General features: G+C 39.7%; 1 protein-coding gene across 6 annotated transcripts in view; it reads left to right on the top strand.

Moving 5' to 3' along the window:
• Nucleotides 1-18,985, top strand: part of PPP1R9A (protein phosphatase 1 regulatory subunit 9A) — a 128,079-nt gene that overhangs the window by 72,442 nt on the left and 36,652 nt on the right. For all 6 annotated transcript variants that reach the window (XM_058026236.1, XM_058026226.1, XM_058026245.1 and 3 more), the window contains exons 5-6: nt 1,669-1,773; nt 16,403-16,538. In XM_058026236.1, the coding sequence (XP_057882219.1) occupies nt 1,669-1,773; nt 16,403-16,538 (241 nt within the window). The remainder of the gene's footprint in view (nt 1-1,668; nt 1,774-16,402; nt 16,539-18,985) is intronic.

Here is an 18,985-nt window from a genome sequence, read left to right on the forward strand (position 1 = left end):
TTTCAATTGTAGTTGGTTTGTTTTAATAGTTGCTACTTCATTGTTATCTGCAGGCAGTGTTTAAAGTCATGAACATTAGAAAATAATTGTCAGAAGAATTACCAATGTTATTAATGCTAAAAGCAATACAATTTCTGTAATTCAGACTTTGGCAATCCAAGCCTAATTTTTCATTCGTGTTTGAAATTAGATTTGACACAGGGGGCCTGGAGCTCCTGTCAGAATGGGCTTTCAGGGGAGGTCCTCCCTTTGTAGGTTGATATGCATATATGCTCCTATGTAATTAAAATATATGTGTAAGGGAGTATTGGAGAACAGTGTCCATAAAAATAAGAGTTGGGAGTTTAAAAAAAAAAGTTCAAAATTAGATGAATATTGATGCGAGTGCTGTATTTCTCAAATGTTTCAGTGCAAATTGAAATAAAATTCTGAGTTTAAAATGTCAGATATGATTTTCAAAATAGGAGTTTATAGGCTGCCTTTTTCAAGGGAGATCCTGCCTAGAACACAGTGACATTCTGTAGTGTGAGGCTGCCAAAGAGTAAATACTGTATTTCTTAGTCATCACTGGAATCCAAAGAACAAAGATGCTGCTTGAACACATGTAAAACTGCAAAGCAGTTCCTCAGACTTGACAGAGAAATTAGTGCTCCAAGTACAAATGCTTCAACATTCTGTTGAAGCCTCTGTTTTTTGAAAAGAAATCTTATCACTAATATATCCTAAGATGTTAAATACATTAATTTAAGTATTTTCATATAATTTAAATAGGATTTTTTCATAGCTGTTTCTTGGTTGCTTTGTAAACTCTGTTATTTGGATCAATAGAATCCATGTAAGTGCTTGAAAATTGCTCCCTTTGACTAGTTCTGGATGTGTTTGTTTGGTTTTTGTTTTGAAACTATTAAGAGATCGTGCGTTTCTAAAGAACAGTATAGCAGTCATCTTCCAGGGATTCGTAATCCAGAGGAGTCCGGTGCCTGCTGTAGGGATTTTGTAGCTGTGCTTGCTTTAGATAAAAGCAACATGGCTTTCATCTGTCTAAACTTCTTCTGCATTAAACAGTGTATCAGCTGTAAATAGGTTTTTGGTCTCAAAAAGAGAGTCCTCATTACAGCAGTCCAAGTTTTATGATTGTGTGCAGCAAGATCATGCTTACACTGAGAATTCATTTTTTTGGAACAAGTTAGATGAAATATCTTAAGATAGTATGTCACAATTGGGTCTGATGCTTAGTTCTTTTCTCCACAGATGAGCAGCTTGTTTTAGTTAAATACTACATTTTTTTTCCATTAGCATGAAATACCAGAACTATGTCTTATGCTGTTTTTCAAGATTGGCTTAGGAAAGAATGATATAAGAGCTGTTTAAGTATCTCATTTAATTTAATTCATATGACAAATTCAGGAGTTTGTGTTGCTGTATTTCTATACAAGGAAAGAGACTGGATAATTAATTGATGATATTAACTGTAATGGTAACTTTGAAGTTGGATTTACGAGATGTCTGTGTCCAAGGAATGATGTGTTTTTCATATTTACCTCAATCATTCTATGACTGAGCTTTTGTTTAAGGTCAAACTATAAAGATCTCTCTATGCTAAGTTTTGCTGAAAATTTGGAAGAATTCATACAATTATTTATGCATTTGTGTTCTTTTTCCTGAAAGGATCCAAGTGAATGACCAAATTGTGGAAGTTGATGGCATCAGTCTGGTTGGTGTTACACAAAATTTTGCTGCAACTGTTCTTAGAAACACCAAAGAGAAAGTCAGGTGAGTATGTTAGAGGGAAAAAAGAAATTTAAATTAATACTTAAGATTACTTGGCTTCCTTTGCAGGCCTTTCAGTTTGCCCAGGTACAATCAGAGGCTTTTGGCCTCTGTCTTCTCTCCTTTGATCTCTCCTTTCATTCCGAGAGAGGGATAAAATACAGTATGACAGTTTTGTTTTGGCTTACATTTTTAAAGTATTACAACCAAGACAAGCTGGAATTGCAGACAGATGATGACTATGCTATTCATCACTAATCTAGATGTTCACGGGCTTCAAGCTGTTTGCATTAGTGGGGATGATGAAGGTCATGGTGTTGGTCAGATGGAAGCTGCTGCCAGTGATCACTTCCTTGCTCCACCCTTGGGGACACTGACCATGTTCACGCTCCAGGGTTGGAGCAGGAGGAGATCAGCACTCTGGTCCCTCACTTGCCACCTCAGCACAGAGGACAGGAGAGAATTGGATGCAGTAGTGATAACAGCTGCCAAATTAAGGAGAGTAACCAGTATTAATTAACCGAGCTCCCAGCACCACCTGTGGGTTTCTCTCTGCACCTATACTGTGGTTCATTGTCCCTGTAAAAGTCCATAAATTAATGAACAGACTCAAAAATGTAACATATTCTGCAAGTACGCTTCTGAACTTGTGTGGTTGTGAGTGCAAAACTATAAAATGTCATTAATAAGAGCTTTGTTTCCCTAGAATTGAACTGGTTTGCCATTTAAGACCCTGTGCAGTCACACAGTTTTTCAACAGCTTGGTAATTTCAGTAAAGATTCAACTCTACAAAATAAATCCAGAAATATCTTTGACATATTGTAAAAGCAGCAGCCATTCTGAAGTCACCTTTTGGTTCTCTCTAGGGAGTACAACTGAATTCTTTAATTAATGAGTTCAGAGCTGACTTCTTTTGAACCATGACTAAACTCCGGGTGGTAATATATGCAGACGCCCTCAGATGGTGGTGCTCTATGTTGGAAAGCACGCTTCCACTAAAATTCCACAGCTGATCCTACATGACATTGAGGAATAATGCTGGGATGTGGATTCTGCACAGAATCTTGGGGGTGGTTGATAAATCTTTTATTTGAAAGAGGTTATTTAGGAAAAAAGAGAATATTTGAAACTGTAATGTAATTATAGGCGAGTATATTTTTGTGTAACATTTACATTTGAAGTTACACCATTACTATTTCTGCAAAGACTCACACATGCTGTGAGTGTTCCTACTGACTAAACTATGAAAATGAGTATATACTTTATTAGGTTTTCTTTAGTTGGGACCTTCAAACATAAAATCCTTATGATAGAGAATAATGTGTTCCTGTGTTTCGGTACACAGAGCAAATGTTATGTATATTCTGTGTTTGATGTTCTAGTTCAGAAGGAAAAAGGAAAAAAGAAAGCACTCACATAAAACATACCTATTGTATACATTTAGAATCAGCTCAGTTTGTGTAATTATTGCTGCATAAGTTATGGAATAGAATACTTGCTTCCATGGGAAAATAATGGAGGAAGGAAAAATCATAAAGTGATTTTCACACAGAACTCCCACAGTCTTCTCTCAGGAAATAAATTACAGTGAGACTGGTTGCAATCTAGACCCTTGTCACAAAATAGGGAGCTGAAAAAAGTATTTCTTCATTGTTGTTGAGTTCACATTGTCAAGTGTACTGTGCACTGGGATCATTGGCTTCTGACAGGTCTCATTTGTCAAAGAGATATTTGAGTTTCTTCATTTTTCCTTGTAAGATTAAGATACTGAGTTTTCATGGAAAAAATGACCCAGTATGTTAGTGTCAAAACTAGACCCCTAAAAAGCATAGAATAATACTCAGTTAATAATACATTTCAAATACTCTATGAGTTACAATATAAAATGTTACTAAAATATTAATAATGTATACATAAAGAGCATACCATGTGGTTGGCAGTATCTTACTAATGTGTATTTCTAATCAGAGGAAAGAAATGGGTAGAATTTGGTGCAACTTCCTCAATTTTTTTCCATTTTAAACTTCATGGAAAAAAATGCTCGGAAAGACTTCTTTCTGCTTTATGCAAGCCAGCTGAGAAATGCATGATGTTTTCCCTGATTTGTGGTAGGCTGGGAGTGAGACTTGACAAGGTAGCCAACCCTTGTACAGCACAGACTCCTGCTTAGCTTCTGGTCCAGTCCTGGATGGTGTTGTTGCTTGATGCTCTACATTGGTTTTAGTTGCACAAAATGAAAAATGGTTCCAGAAAGCAGTTTTTTGGAGAGAGATATTTCAGTATGCTTGATGTTTCGGCTTCAATACAGGTCTGAACATTTGCTTGTAAAGAAAGTAAGAGCTAATATTGATGAATTTAGATATGAAAGGAAATAAGGTATTTTTAACTTCCTGACTGTTCTTCTTTTGACATGTGGCAAAAGAGCCCTGCCTGCTGCTTGTTTTGTGGTGAGAAGAATTGGTTTCTGGCAGATCCTCTTTCCTGCTGTGTTAAAGCTAGGATGGAGAATCCCTCATCTCCACCTTCTTTGGCAGACAGTGAAAACCTCTGCACTTGAACTGCTCCAGAACATTAGGGACACAATGGGAGGGTCTGCTGGGGCAAAATGCCTTTCTTGTCTCCAGCTGGCAGCTCCTGCCTGCTGTCAGGGCAGGGAGCGGGGCAGGGAGCGGGGCAGGGAGCAGGGCAGGGCAGGGAGCAGTGTAGGGCAGGGAGCAGTGTAGGGAGCGGGGCAGGGAGCAGGGCAGGGCAGGGAGCAGTGTAGGGAGCAGGGCAGTGCAGGGAGCAGGGCAGTGCAGGGAGCAGGACAGGGAGCGGTGCAGGGAGCAGGGCAGGGAGCAGGGGCAGGGAGCAGGGCAGGGAGCAGGGCAGGGAGCAGGGCAGGGAGCAGGGCAGGGAGCAGTGCAGGGCAGGGAGCAGGGCAGTGCAGGGAGCAGGGCAGGGAGCAGGGCAGGGCAGGGAGCGGGGCAGGGCAGGGAGCAGTGCAGGGAGCAGGGCAGGGAGCAGGGCAGGGAGCGGGGCAGGGAGCAGGGCAGGGAGCAGGGCAGGGAGCAGGGCAGGGAGCGGGGCAGTGCAGGGAGCAGGGCAGGGAGCAGTGCAGGGAGCAGGGCAGGGAGCGGGGCAGTGCAGGGAGCAGGGCAGGGAGCAGGGCAGGGCAGGGAGCGGGGCAGGGCAGGGAGCAGTGCAGGGAGCAGGGCAGGGCAGAGAGCAGGGCAGGGCAGGGAGCAGTGCAGGGAGCAGGGCAGGGAGCAGGGCAGGGCAGGGAGCAGGGCAGGGAGCAGGGCAGGGCAGGGAGCAGGGCAGGGAGCAGGGCAGGGAGCAGTGCAGGGAGCAGGGCAGGGAGCAGGGCAGGGAGCAGTGCAGGCAGCAGTGCAGGGAGCAGGGCAGGGAGTGGGGCAGGGAGCAGTGCAGGGAGCAGTACTCCTGCCCTTGGAGCGCACCATTCCCATGGCAGTGCCATGAATGATCCGTGTCACTGCAGGAGGCAGGAGCAGGGGCAGAGGTTGCTGCTCCATAAACCCCTCATGCCTTTCCTGGGGAGGATGTCCCAGCTGACTGCCAGTGTGTAGGCGGTGTACAAGCACCCCTCACCTGATCCAAGGCAGCTTCACGAATCCTTCCTTCACAGGGGGAATCACGTTCACACTTACTTGCATATCTGCTGTTCAATAGTGTCAGCTTGATGGGGTTTATAGAACTGCTTTAATAGGCATAGTTATCTATGTGATCATAGCATACAGAATCTGTGCCTTTCTTTTGCCTGGTGTCCTGTACACACAGAGATCTGTGTGCCTTTCACTGTCATTACTTCACGTTTATATCCCTCAGCATTTGGTATCTGAAGTCATTTTGTCCTTAATCTAGTCAAAGTGCATGCTGGTTTTTATAGCAGGGTTTAGTATGTGAGATCAGTTGCAAAGAAAGGACACTCAAGAATAGAATGACATTAAAGCCACTTGTTAATTCTTTGCAGTAAATGCAGTCAATACCTCTTCAGAGAGCTTGCATAATACCAATACTTAGTGATTTATTTTTCTCCTTTGAGCCTTCTGAACACTTTGAATGATACTGACAGTGGAAGTCGTTGACCTAGAATAGATTTTTGCAATTTTTCTACCAGAAAAAATGTGTCCAGACTCTCTGTAGCTGACATAGTAAAGAATTTGTGAAAATGAAGACATGGCTTTTACCTTTTGAACTGTTCTAGGTGAGGCTGAGAGGAAGTGAAGGAAGAACAAATGTAAAAACATCTGCAGTTATTTTATCCATTGTTTGCAGTATTGGATTATCCAGCAGACTCATCATACCATAATGAAAGATCATTGGCTCAACCAGTTTGACTTCCACAGTGATAATAAATTAAATTATTCTTTCTTATAATGTTTTCTAGAAAGATAATCAGTATCCAGCAGATGTACTCTGGTAGCCTATGAGGCAAAGGCAAGAGATGGAATTCTTTCATAATCCCAGCTGGCAATCAGCTTCTGCTTTTCAGGATGAGAATTAGTGTCCTCGTGACTCTAATCAGGCAAATACAACTATGAATGCTATTTCAATTGATGTAAATATCAAGTCTTCTATAATTTTATATAACTGTTTAGTTCACTAATATCTCACATTAGCAGATTTCAGAATTTGATTATATACAGGAGGGATTTGAAATGTGTGTTGTTTTCAATATTGTTGACTGTTGCCCCTGCTCTAAGATTAATGCTTCAGAGGGCAGTGCCACACTAATACCACTAATTGTTCTGTGCTTCTTCTGACCCCATTTAGGATGTAATCCATCAGCTTGAAGTTTGCAAGTGGTGCCTGCAGTCATAAAAGATAGGATAAGGAGACGGCTTGACAGTGGGAATCCCATCCTGTCATGGAGTTTCTCCTGTGTTGTTTTGCTTGCAGTCTCCCCATGGACTGTGATGTTGAGTATCAGGCCTGTTCTTTGAGGCTGCTTGGGTGGTGTTTAGCCTTTGTGACCACACTTTCTTCCCCTGTTCATCGTACTGAAAGGGTTCTGGGAGACCCTACGGTCTCTGCCGGAGAATGCTCACTCAAAGAGCTGTATGCCTCTAGGGAATTTTATTTCTTTTTCCTTGAACATACTCACAAGAGGAAAAATCTAGTTCTTTCATAGAGAAAACTTTATTCTATTATCATAGTTACTGAATACAAAGATTTGTGCTCACACAGCTCTGGGAAAGGCAGGGTCCCAGGAAAGGGGGACATGGTTCTTGGAAGACTTAATGCATTGATAAGGAGAAAGGATCTTGCATGAGAGAATCGTCAAAAATCCCAGTCTTTCATATGCTGCTTGTATACTTTTAGCATTTTTACTTTCCTCTGAAAGGTTTCTTTTAAGGAAGTTAACCAAATTCAGTGTTTTACTGGAGAGGCAAATTTTAAATTCCGTGTCCTCCTTCCGTATCCTGTTGTATGAATGTGACTAAACATTTTCCTGGCTTCCCACCCTGTTGCTAGGCACTGAGCGGATGCTCTCATGGTGCCTTCTGAGTATGTTCTTGATTTTTTTTTAGGGAACCACACAGAGCCTGTGCAAACCTGTTTGGTGGTTTATCATGACTTGTACCACCCTGAAAGTTATTAATTGTTTTAATTCTAACCTGCCAATGAGTTTACCTGCTTTTGTTTATTTAAATTCTGCTGAAATGGATCAAAGTCTTTGCTTCTTAAATAATTGGTTAGCCAATTTTGCCATGTCTAATTAATCTTCTAGATCATTAAAACATCATTAAAGAGTATGTTCTAACAGCAGCATTGCAAATATCCAGCCCTCTGGCTTTTCACTATTCACTATTCTCTGTTCTAATAAAGAATAACTTATTGCCATTTTTTGTTTTTTCTTATTTGGAAAGTTTTAATTCAAAGCAGGGTTCTGTCTCAACTCCCAGTTAGTTCATAGCCTAAATTCTATCTCATACTAAATTGAAAGTGGAATCTTTCATACAAATTTTCACATTTATATAGCTCTTATGCAAGGAGCTATAAAGGGTAAAAAGTAAAAATAATTGGTTGTTCATTAACATCAATTTGAAATGTCATTTATTCCTTCCTCAGCTAATTCCTCACCACATCTTGAGATGAATTTTTTCAGAAAAATACACCATTTCCTAAAATAGTATTTGCATGCCTGCTGTTAGTTTTGTTTGCCACCACAGCATCTGGAAGGGCAGTTTGTACAGTCAGGTCTTTGCAAGGGCTGAGGCAGTGCAGGGGACAGATGAAATCTGCCTCAGGTCCCAGGCAGCAGCAGTGCCCCGATGGGAATGCTGCTGCTGACAGTAACACTGAGCAGCCTGCCTTTGTTGTGCCTGCCTTGTCTAGGTGATAATCCTCCTCTCCCAGTGTGCATGCCTGTGCAGATTTTCTTTTGCTCCTTCTGACTTTGCCTGCCTCTGCTCTTACCCTGTGAAACAGTTGGGTTCTTAAAAATTTGCAGGCATCCTCCATAGTGCAGATCTACACTGTGGCATAGGCAGGACTGCTAATTACTGGGTAATGAGACAGGACCCAAACCAAAAGATACCACACTCCATGTCTGCTTCAGAGAGCTGGGTTATGTTATCTGTTTTCAGGGGGTTGTGGTTTTGTTCTTCCTTTTCTTGTCTATTTCTTTTTCCTTGAATCCAAGTGCCGGAGCTGAGGAGATGAAAAAGAGAGGGAAAGAAAATCCCTTTGCTCTGCAGTGCTGATTGCTGAGCTGGGACTTCGTGCTGGGCTGCTTCAGAAGCCATGTGTGCTTGGTGCACTTACTGCTTCTTTGATAAACCTGATTTATGGATCCTGCAGAAACTAAATGTGTGGTGCTGTGTGCCAAAGTAGGGTAAATTTCTCCTGTTTAATCCACTGTGGTTATACTAAAGATTCCATAATAGGTTTTCTTTCTGGTTTCTGCAAAGTACTCTTACAAGCACTGGTAATTGTCCTGTAGGACTACCAGGAGTAGTGTGCTGAACGTGAAAAGTTACTCCAGAGTCCTCTGACCCCTTAGGATGGGTGAGATTATTAATCACTGCTTAGTGATTAATAATCACTAAGCATTAATCACTGCTTAGCTGGTTTATATTCCTTGGCTGTGCCTGTGGAGTAGACAAGCTGTGCCTTGGCCTGTTCTTTGTGCTGGGGCCAGCTGGCACCAGCGTGGTTGGGCTCCTACCCTTAAAGAGTTGTACCTTTCTGAGCAGGGGGGACATATCCAAAGTGTCCACTGGAAACATCCTAGCTGACTCCTAGCCTTTGCTAACTCCTGGACTGGGTCTGAGTATTCTTTAGCAGAATATTACTTAACTTGGGTCAAGCTGTTTCCAAGACTGTTTCAGTGATGTAAAATACAATTTTAATATGATGACCATTTACTAGTACTTGGAAGCATTCCCTGGCACTGTGTGATTTACTGGCATAAACATAGCCCCTGTGTCTTTATTTCTTGCTAATTTGAATTTTATGGCAATTTTTAAAAAAATATTTGCGCATTTGGACAGGAAATTATATGTTTGAGTGTGAAATATATAAAGAAATATTAATTTAAATATTTTGTCTGAATTACAAACTATTTTTCTAGGTATTGGAGCATGACTTTTAAAATTAAATATAGCATGAATGAGTAAGGTTTGGTGGGACTAGATTTCATTAGGAGCAGCTTTTCTTTTCCTGGAAAAAGGAACAACTTGATAGGTTTTGAATTAGTTCATCCTCAACTTGGTTGGATCTAAACATAACCTCCTAATCCTGCAACTAAAATATCATCATATATGTTTATTCAGCTAATTATTCTACTCCTTCATCCAAGATACTATTTTGTGGAAGCTCCCACACAGTTTTGGTGCACCTTGATTAATGGGATACAACTTTGTGACAGCTGGGCAGAAATACCTGCTGTTCATCCTTGCAGGATAACTGTAGCATCCTTTGCACCAAACTGTATGGATGGTGCTGTAGGAGCATTTAGCTGGACTGTGCTGTGAGGATGGTCTGGCTTGCCTAGAATCTGGATCATCTAATCATCCAGATTAAGGATGTGGTCTGAACTCAGAAGCTTACTGGTGACCTACCTGTATTTTCTTCCTGGATTTCTTCCCTGTGGATGCCACCAAGGATGAGAGTGAGGGAAGACAGATCTCACCTGAAAAAGCAATCTGTTTTTTTTTAGAAACATGGCCTGCTAGCACTTGTACTTTCTGAACAGAGGTGTCTGCATTCAGGTATGTTAAAGCACAGATTTACAAATGTGTTTCTTTGAAGGGGTCATTCCCATAGGAGTTGTGTGGTGCTATAGCAAATGCTGATTAAATCATCACCCTGTATTCAAGGAAACCTTTTAAGCAAGGATTTTGTTGGAATACTGTCAGGCTGTCTGGAAAGAGATGGAATTGATTCTTAACATGCACTCTCAGAAGAACAGAGCAATGTAAGGACCAGAACCTGGAGAGGTGCCAAAACATTGAATCCCTTGGCTAATTTTGAAGTACTCTTGAGTAAAGCTAATGTGTCAGTGAGGCCCTAGACTAGAATTGATTTCTGGAGGAATAATTAATTTAAGTGCACTGATATTATTGTGTGGGTTTTTTACATGACTGCCTAATTGTCTGACTCAATATCCATTTAGTGTTGATAGTAGCATGGTTTATCAGGGGCTTCTATCCAAGATGCTCTGGAGAGTCTGCTGAGGCTTTTCTGATGCTTAATCTGTGATTTTGCTGCTCATCCACCTGTACCACTGATACCACTGTTTGCCCAGAAAGCAAACCACATCCTGGGCCAGCCCCAAAAGAGGAATGGCCATCAGGGTGAGGGAGGTGATTCTGCCTCTCTTCTCTGCCGTGTGAGACCCCACTGCAGTGCTGCATCCAGCTCTGGGGTCCCCAGCACAAGAAAGATGTGAACTTGCTGCTGTGGGTCCAGAGGAGGCCACAGAGTTGATGAGAGGGCTGGAGCACCTTTCCTGGAGAGAGTTTGGGAGTGCTGGAATTGTTCAGCCAGAAGAAGCAAAGAATCAAAGGATAATTTATAGTACCTTCCAGCAATGAAAGGGGGCTTATATGAAAGAAGTAGAGTGACTTTTTACACAGATAGTGATAGGACACAGGGGAATGGTTTTAAACTAAAAGAGGAGAAATTTGTGTTAGAGATTAGAAAGTTCTTTAGTCAAGGGGTAGGGAGGCATTGGAACAGATTCCTCAGAAAATTTGCGGATGCCTCATCCCTGGAACTGTTCAAAGCCAGACTGAATGGGGCCCTGAGCAACCTGATTTAGTGAAAGGTGTCCCTGCTCATGGCATTATCCCTTCTAACCAGAAGTGGTAAGTTGAGGTCCTTCTGTCTGTTCTAAATGCAGGATACTTTATCCTGGGTCTAGGCACAAGGATAGAGGCTGCAGAACTTCTGCACAGCAGTTCATCTTACTGGCAACTCGATCTCCAGGGTCCTTGGAGGCTCTTCCCAAAGTCTGCTTATCTGTACTGGCTCCATGAGCCAGCATCCTGCACTAGATATTACACAGATTGCCCTCTTAGATGTTTCTTATGTGACCTTGAATAACTGCAGTCATCACCACTTTCATTCACTGAGGGTCATCACTTCATTGTGTTACTAAGGGTGCTGATCTCCAGGCAGAGTTCTTCTCTTATTTGCGTTGGAGTTTTGGATCGTTTATCAGTTATCTCCAGGCAAATCTTTTTTATTTCCTTCTACCAGTCCTCTTGATTCCAGCCTAGTAGCTTTAAAGATTGCTGTGCACATGCCTATCTCTGATGCAGGGCTGGGCTGGGTGGATTTACTGACAAAAGTTTGCACATGAGGTAGATAGAGTAGCAAAGGGCTGCAATCACAGGATCTTCAACAGCCTGCAGGAATGTGCTGAGAGAAACCTTGTGAGGCAAGAGCTGATGACAGTCTGGCATCTGGAGCAGCATCCCTTGCAATACTGTGAGCTAGAGAGCAGATGTGCAGGCAGCGTCCTGGGAAGAGGTGGAAAGAACATCTTCAGAAAGAAAAGAATGGAATGTCAGGTGCCTTATTGCTGTCTCAGCTGCCTTCCATGAGGCAGAATAGATGAATCCAGATTCTTCATATTCTTGGTATAAAGGGACAAAATAACAGGCAGTCCAGAGAAGTTGCAGCAAGGGTAATTCTGACCAAGGCCATGGCAAAGTTGGCCTTCATTTCAAGTCAGGGGCTTAAGGTGTACTGGTTTCCTTCCAACTGAAATTATTCAGAGTGTTTATGAGTTTCACATAATTTCATATCAAGAGGTGTAATGGAAGCTCATAGGTAGTGAATTCCTTATGTGTAGTCAGTTCTGCATTTGAGAGTGCTGTTTGGGAGAGGTTGATCTTGTTCATTGTAACCACACAAATTCCAGCTTGTGCTGCTGTGACTAAATAAAGCTGCATTCTTAACAGGGTTCACGCCCCTTTTAGCACTTCAGATTAATTATGTGGCTGTTAACCTGATGGAAGCAGCCAGAGAAGGTAATTGAAGACATCTTGAAATAAATTAGATAAATGGTAGCTGAAGCAGCTTCAGAGTTAAAAGCTCAGAGGAAAACCATTTCAAAAATTATAGAATGGTTTGAGTTAGAAGGAACGTTAAAGTTCATTTAGTTCCAACCTCTCTGCTGTTGTCAGGGATACCTTCCACCAGAGTAGGTTGCTCAAACCCCCATCCACACTGGCCTTGAACAGTTCCAGGAATGAGGCATTCTGTCTGTAAAACTCCCTGAATGAATTTTACTGTACATTTTTTACATTTGTACATTTACTCTACCAAACTGTATTTTAGGAAAGGTTAGAAGAGAAGATTTTGAGTACTGTTACAGCAAACCCCCCCCATTCTTTCTTAGAATGTGTTTGCTGTATTCTTGATTTCTGTTGAATTTAAGGAAACCATGCTAATGTATTTTTAACTGAGCACATAATTCCTGAAGTATTTTCAGGAGAAATCATTAACTCATTTCACTAAAAGTGTATGCTGCAGAACTTCAGTGTCGCATCACAGATTTGATGCCTTCACATATTTTTTAGTACCAATTATTTTCAAAGTGGAAATGTTTTAAAATTAATTTTTATAATAGTGTTTCTGGTTTCCATAGTTGATAAAAAAATCAATAAGTTATTTCAAGAAGCACAGGTCTGCAGATCCTCTTTTATTAAAAGCTGGACATATGCAGAAAGCTATGTATCAGGTGTGCTGTAAAATATTTAAATCATGGATTTCAATGCTTTCAATTTCAGTGAAATGCTTTTCTTAACCACCACTACTGTAATTAATTTTCAATTTCTCAAGACACATAATTCTTTTGGATAACTCTAAAATCCATTATGGAGTCAAATATTAATTATATTTCTAGCTCCATCCCTGTTCATTTTAACCACAACCACAAAGAATATTTCACGGCTGGTAATTCAGCTAAATTGCATGTAACTCTTGAGTATCAAGGGCAGTTCATGCCCTGCCTCTCTCCTTCTCCTTCCTTCTTTTTTGCAGACTTCAGAAAAAATCAGTAATGACCTAAAATTTAGTAATGGCTGTATCATAGATTTGCTGGGGCTTATTTTGCATTTGCTGGCTTTAATAATCTAGGGGAATGGAATATTATTGTAATGTGGTTTAAAGGCTGTGAAATACTCATTTGTCTCATATCTAAAAACATGACCAGCTTCTCAAATATATTATTGCTGACAGAATGTATAGTTTTTTCTTATAATACTTCTAGCCTTTGAGATTAAGTAATGAAGTCTGAAATGCATGTGATTGATTTTGTTGAGCCAAAGTAATTTGAAATATACAATTGGCTACTTTGTTGAAGTGTGTGTATTATGGTTCAGTGATGGATTTTTTGGTCAGTGAATCACAGCCTTATGTCTCTTTCTCATATTTAAACACTTCGGATTATGATATTTCTTGTATTTAAAGCTATTCTGTGAATAAATATCTAATTAATGCTTAGAGTTTTAATAACTGCCCCTGCTTTATGGTTTTCTAAGTTACTTTTATTTGGCTCTTTTTAAAATGTAACTTTATAATTTATGGTTTATCCCAATTACCAGTTAAGTATAATTATATGCATGGTATTCTTAAGATTATGGAATGTAAAATGACAGAAAGTTTGGTTTCATTTGTAAAAGCTGTAATTGCTAGGAACATAGTATCCCATTTTACAAATTTACAATTCTTTGTCTAGAAGTGACATCAATTGTAGATTGAGCACTTCTAAAAACTTTTTTTCAGACATTTTGGATATGCCTCACTCTAAAGCAATAAATTTTCATAAGATAGAGCATTGCTAGTATATTTCTGTTTTGGAAAATATTTGCTTTAAACTGTGTCATTGCTTGGAGACTTTTTTTCATGTCACTGAACAGGTTCAAGTATCATGGAGTAATTTCATTCTTAAATGTGATTCAAGCCTTGAAATTCCCATCTCTGTGTACTGTGTCTTTGGCATGAGAAAAAAAAAAGATTCAATTAATAAAACTTCATATTTTTACATCCTACCTAATTTTGTTTGTCTGTATGAAAATATTACTTCATTATAGTCTAATGTGTCTAAAACCATTTCTAAAATACCAAGATTTACCAGACTTTGGATGCATTATATGTTGTCGATTCTAAGTTTTCAGTGTAAAAGGTGATTGTATTGAAGTGTTTTGAGTCTTGTATTTTCCATGGAAGGTAAATTACCAGGCAGAAGGCCAGAGGGAATCCAATATTTGCATCACTTTGTGTGGTTTCATAACTTTACACATTGAGGGTCTCCTTCACATGTTTGCAGATGTGGTGCTCTCTCTACTATGTGTAATATACTCATGCATAATTTTGCTTAAAATGTTTTTTTTAAATAGAATTCTTTTTTTCCATAATCGATTTTAATTTGTTTCACATCAGGGGAGACAAACAAGTAGCAGATACAGGTTAAATCCTTTTTAACTTCCTTTAGTAATTTCCAAAGTTCATTGTTCCTCCCAGTTGAGTCTGAAAACATGACTGGTTTAGTCTTCGTAATACTTGGCTCTAAAATCAAAATTTAGAGGAAACAGGATCTGTGTGTGAGTCAGTATGCAGAACAGATGAAGTGTAGGGGCCATGAAGAACAATTCTTTTTCTTTCAGCCCAAGGTCTTTATCATTACTGAGAACTAATGTCGTATTTTGCAGTAGTGGGGTATGAGTGCCAGACTGTGATCTGGTTTGATCAGGATTAAAATGCTGATGTTATTGCCTTGATTATCTTCTAGTTTCTGCAGTATTTGCTGCTGATGTTTTTAAGCTAAGACACTTCCTTGCAAATTATTTTCAGAGCACCTTTTGCCATTATTTCAAATGGAGTTACTACTTTTCACCTTTCTTAGCTTTTTGCAGTAAGTAGTAGCTTGGATATTTTGATGTTGTGGAAATAATCTCCAAATTGCAGTCCTTTCTGTAATGCCTGACTTCATTTAATCTGAAAATTTATTTGTCATAGGAAGTAGACCCAGGGTCATCCAGTGTTGGGAAGTTGGCTTACACATGGATGACAAATCCCATAGGATTTTAACAGTGATAGGCAGTACAAATGAAAAGAGTTTTCATACATGAGATATAATGCACATTTCTGCCCTCATTCAAATAATAAACTAAATTAATCATTTGAGCCAAATGTTGTGGGAACAAATAATTTACTATATCCAGCATCTCAGTGTCACTTTATTGTGCTTGTCAGCTCTACATAATACTTCTTTCATCTATAATTACCTAATTATCTTTTTAGCCTTCTAAGAAAATAATTCTTCAGCTTGACATCTTTAAATTGTGCTTTTGTTCAGTAATTCACAGTGTGTTGGTACTGTGTAATGGGTGTTTATGATTAGTTCTGGAGATAAAAACATACCTAAATATGGTTATGCCACTGTGCTGGAAAAAAAAGAAAAGGGGCTACAATCCTAACAAATTCTGAGTTCTAGTTGCTGAAAGCAAGACTGAGAAGCATTCTTGTAAGTCTCAACCAAGAAAGAGGCACTTTCCTTGTGTTTTGTTTAGCCAAGGAAGTGTGCACCCAGTGTTCAGCAGTAGCTAACAGTGGAGAAAACGTTCCTTAGCAACAGAAGCTCATTAAATAAAAGACAGAATTAAATGCAGCTTAAAATTAAGGAAATTGTGTCTGTCAGATTTTAAAATGTGGAAATAGATTCTGTTTTCTAAATTGGAGGAAGACAAATATAAAAGCTCAGAAATGGAAGAGAACTTCTAAGTCGTAGAGGGGAGGAGTTACTCTCATGCCTGTTCCTTCCACTACAAACTGCCCTAAGTGTGCCTGGGCTCTTACTGTGCGCCCATGACAGCCTGGTCTTCTGGAAAATACATGGCTCTGAAGGGAATGGAAGTGATTATACTTTAATGAAACTTGGAGTGGTGGCTTGTCATGGTCCCTTCTGTTTTGCCCCTCCTGTCATGGTCTGATCACTCCTGCTCCTGCACACAGTGCCCTTGTGACAAATCTCATCCACAGAACACATTTGGAACAGTCAAAACTGTGCATCTTGGGAGAAAAAGGCTCCCCTCTATACTAGAAATGGCTAAAACCCAAGAACTTCACTAAACAGTAGGAGTAATATTTTTTCACTATTGTTTTGTGTAGGTTTGTAATTGGACGAGAAAAGCCAGGACAAGTGAGTGAGGTTGCACAGCTGATCAGCCAAACTCTCGAGCAAGAACGCCGCCAGAGAGAGCTGCTGGAGCAGCATTATGCACAGTATGATGCAGATGATGATGAGGTAACAGACTGTCCAGTCTTTCACTCTTTGGTGTTTTTTCATGTTCTTTTTTCTATTCTTAATTCCTTCTTTTTACTTACCAATCAGAGGTCAACTTTTGTACCTTTCCATTACTTTTGCTGATGATTTTAGTGTTCCAGAAGAGCAAATATCAAGTTGGTTGATGCTTCTGGAAGCCTCTTCCTTGAAAGCCTATATCTTTCTGAAATAAGGGAGTAAAGCTTGTTTGGTTGTGCACTGAAACATTGAAGTTTTGTGAAAATGTTTAAATTTTGTGAAACCTGGTAAAAGTTGCCCTCTAACTTTTAGAGGGGTTGAGGATGTTGGGCTTTTTTCCTAGAAGAATTGATATTCTTTTTAAGTCTGAATGTTTTCTGAAATTCTAGGTAAGACCCCTCCTTCCACACGCTGTGATTTTGTTTCTGTGTGAACAGATATTCCTAAGGATAGAGAATTGCCTACCTTCTCTGAAGTGCATATTCATGCTTACAATTAGTGCCAATACAAAAGTTTCAAAAATAACAACTCTGTGCAGTAAAATTTCCATAATTTCTTTCCATTGTCATAAAATTCCTATTATGCCTAAATACCAAGATACTTGCAAAGATTACTTTGAGAGCATTTTCAGAGACTACTGCTGTCTGTGTTGCTCCCTAAATAAGCTGCTGGGTTTTGTAACAAACTGCTTCCTTATAGCTCAAGCATACTGTCATCATTTCACATCATCTTGAGTAATATTATTTGTAATGCTGGACTCCATGTATTAGTGTGTTTTCATCCTGGGCTGGGTGGTTTTTGGTTGTTTTTTTTTTTTGTGTAAGAGAACAGTAGATAAGGGGAGATAGAGAATTCATTATATGCATTCAATTCAGGTTAGTTTTTGTTTTTAGAAAAAAAATTACTCTTGACATAAAATCAGGATATACTCAGATTTAAAACATGCTATTAAAATAGCAATATGTCAGAACAATCAGAACTACTAAGTAAAAATCCTGTCTAGCCCTAGTAAGGCTTTCACTTACTGTAATTCCCACTGATATTAAGAATAAAAAGATTTCTATATACCTTAGAATTAATCCTGTCACGGGGACATATGTAACTTATATAAATTAAGAGCTGTACATACATGCATATGTATGTGTGCCTGTGGGAGAACATAAAGGATAGAAAAATCCATATCCTCTCTTTTCCCTCCTCAAAATACAGAAACATGCAAGTCTCCTTCTCTTTAGTCTAGAATTAAATTCAAGAGAAGTTTCTTGAAGGAAGTCTCTTACAATCTCTTCAAAAACAAAATGGAACAACTAGGCTTTGGGAAAAGAGACTTCTACAACTCATCACAGTGTGCTGTAGATGTCAGGGTTTGAAGACTTTCAGTACCATTTTATGGTGAGCATAGTCTGATTCCTTTCATACATTGGGCAAGAGAGGGGTGTCCTAAATTCCTAATGATCAAATCTGTCTCATTGTGTACATGCATGTAGAGGGGTGTGTGGCTGACCTGTGTGATTGATGCATTGCACCTTTTATCTGTGGGACACATCCACCTGCAAAAAATCTCAAATGTTTGTGTTTCTTACCTTCATGCACCACACAGGTGGGGTTACTCAAGATTTGGCAATAAGGAAAATGTTGTTAAACCCCTATTGATCAATACTGGTCCTGGTAGTACTTCAGCCTTCAGTAGGGGTTGTTAAAGGTGCTGATGGTGACACTGTCACACTGATGGCCATGCAAGTGTTTCCCAGTACAGTACTGAAAGAGAAAGGGATGAGTAGGTATGAGTAAGTATCAGGTACTTTCTGTGATGTGTCTTGTCCTTGCAATTTGGTGGTTACAAACTCTTAGGTCCTGTCCACTGCATAAATTTTACACAAAAGATACTATATTCACAAAGTGTTTTCTGCTGATAGAAACAGTGTTTTCTGTTTTCTGTTTTCTTCAGATCATAAAGAGAAAATAAAATTGGGCAAGTTTTTCCCAGATTTTCCTTAATTAAGGGAGTTAAAGGTATCTGTTCTGATTCTAGCATTACACTGAGGATGGTAACCATCTCTGTGACTATGACATGATTTTGGCCATGGCCTTTGGAGTGCAGAAGAGAGTTTTGTGTTGCATGGAAAGGAGGAAGAAAGGAAATGACATCTGTCAGGGGAGATCCAGATGATCTCATCAGTTATCTCTTTTGTAAGGAGAAGGAATTAGGCCTGGGAACAAATGCAGTGCTTAAAAACTACATGATAATCATTGAAGTTCATACCCATTTCCTACTTGATGCCATGTATATCTTTGGGACATGGGTAGTAGGACATTCAGAATAAAGGCTGAGGTTTAGTTACTAAGGTAGGCAGTGTAGCATGTTCCCTTTGTTAATTAAGAGACTTACCAGAAATGGATTTTACTGAACACCTGCAGTAATCTGAATATTACTATTTTTTAGCCTCCTG

Source organism: Melospiza georgiana, chromosome 1, assembly GCF_028018845.1.
Source record: "Melospiza georgiana isolate bMelGeo1 chromosome 1, bMelGeo1.pri, whole genome shotgun sequence".
Lineage (NCBI taxonomy): Eukaryota > Metazoa > Chordata > Aves > Passeriformes > Passerellidae > Melospiza > Melospiza georgiana.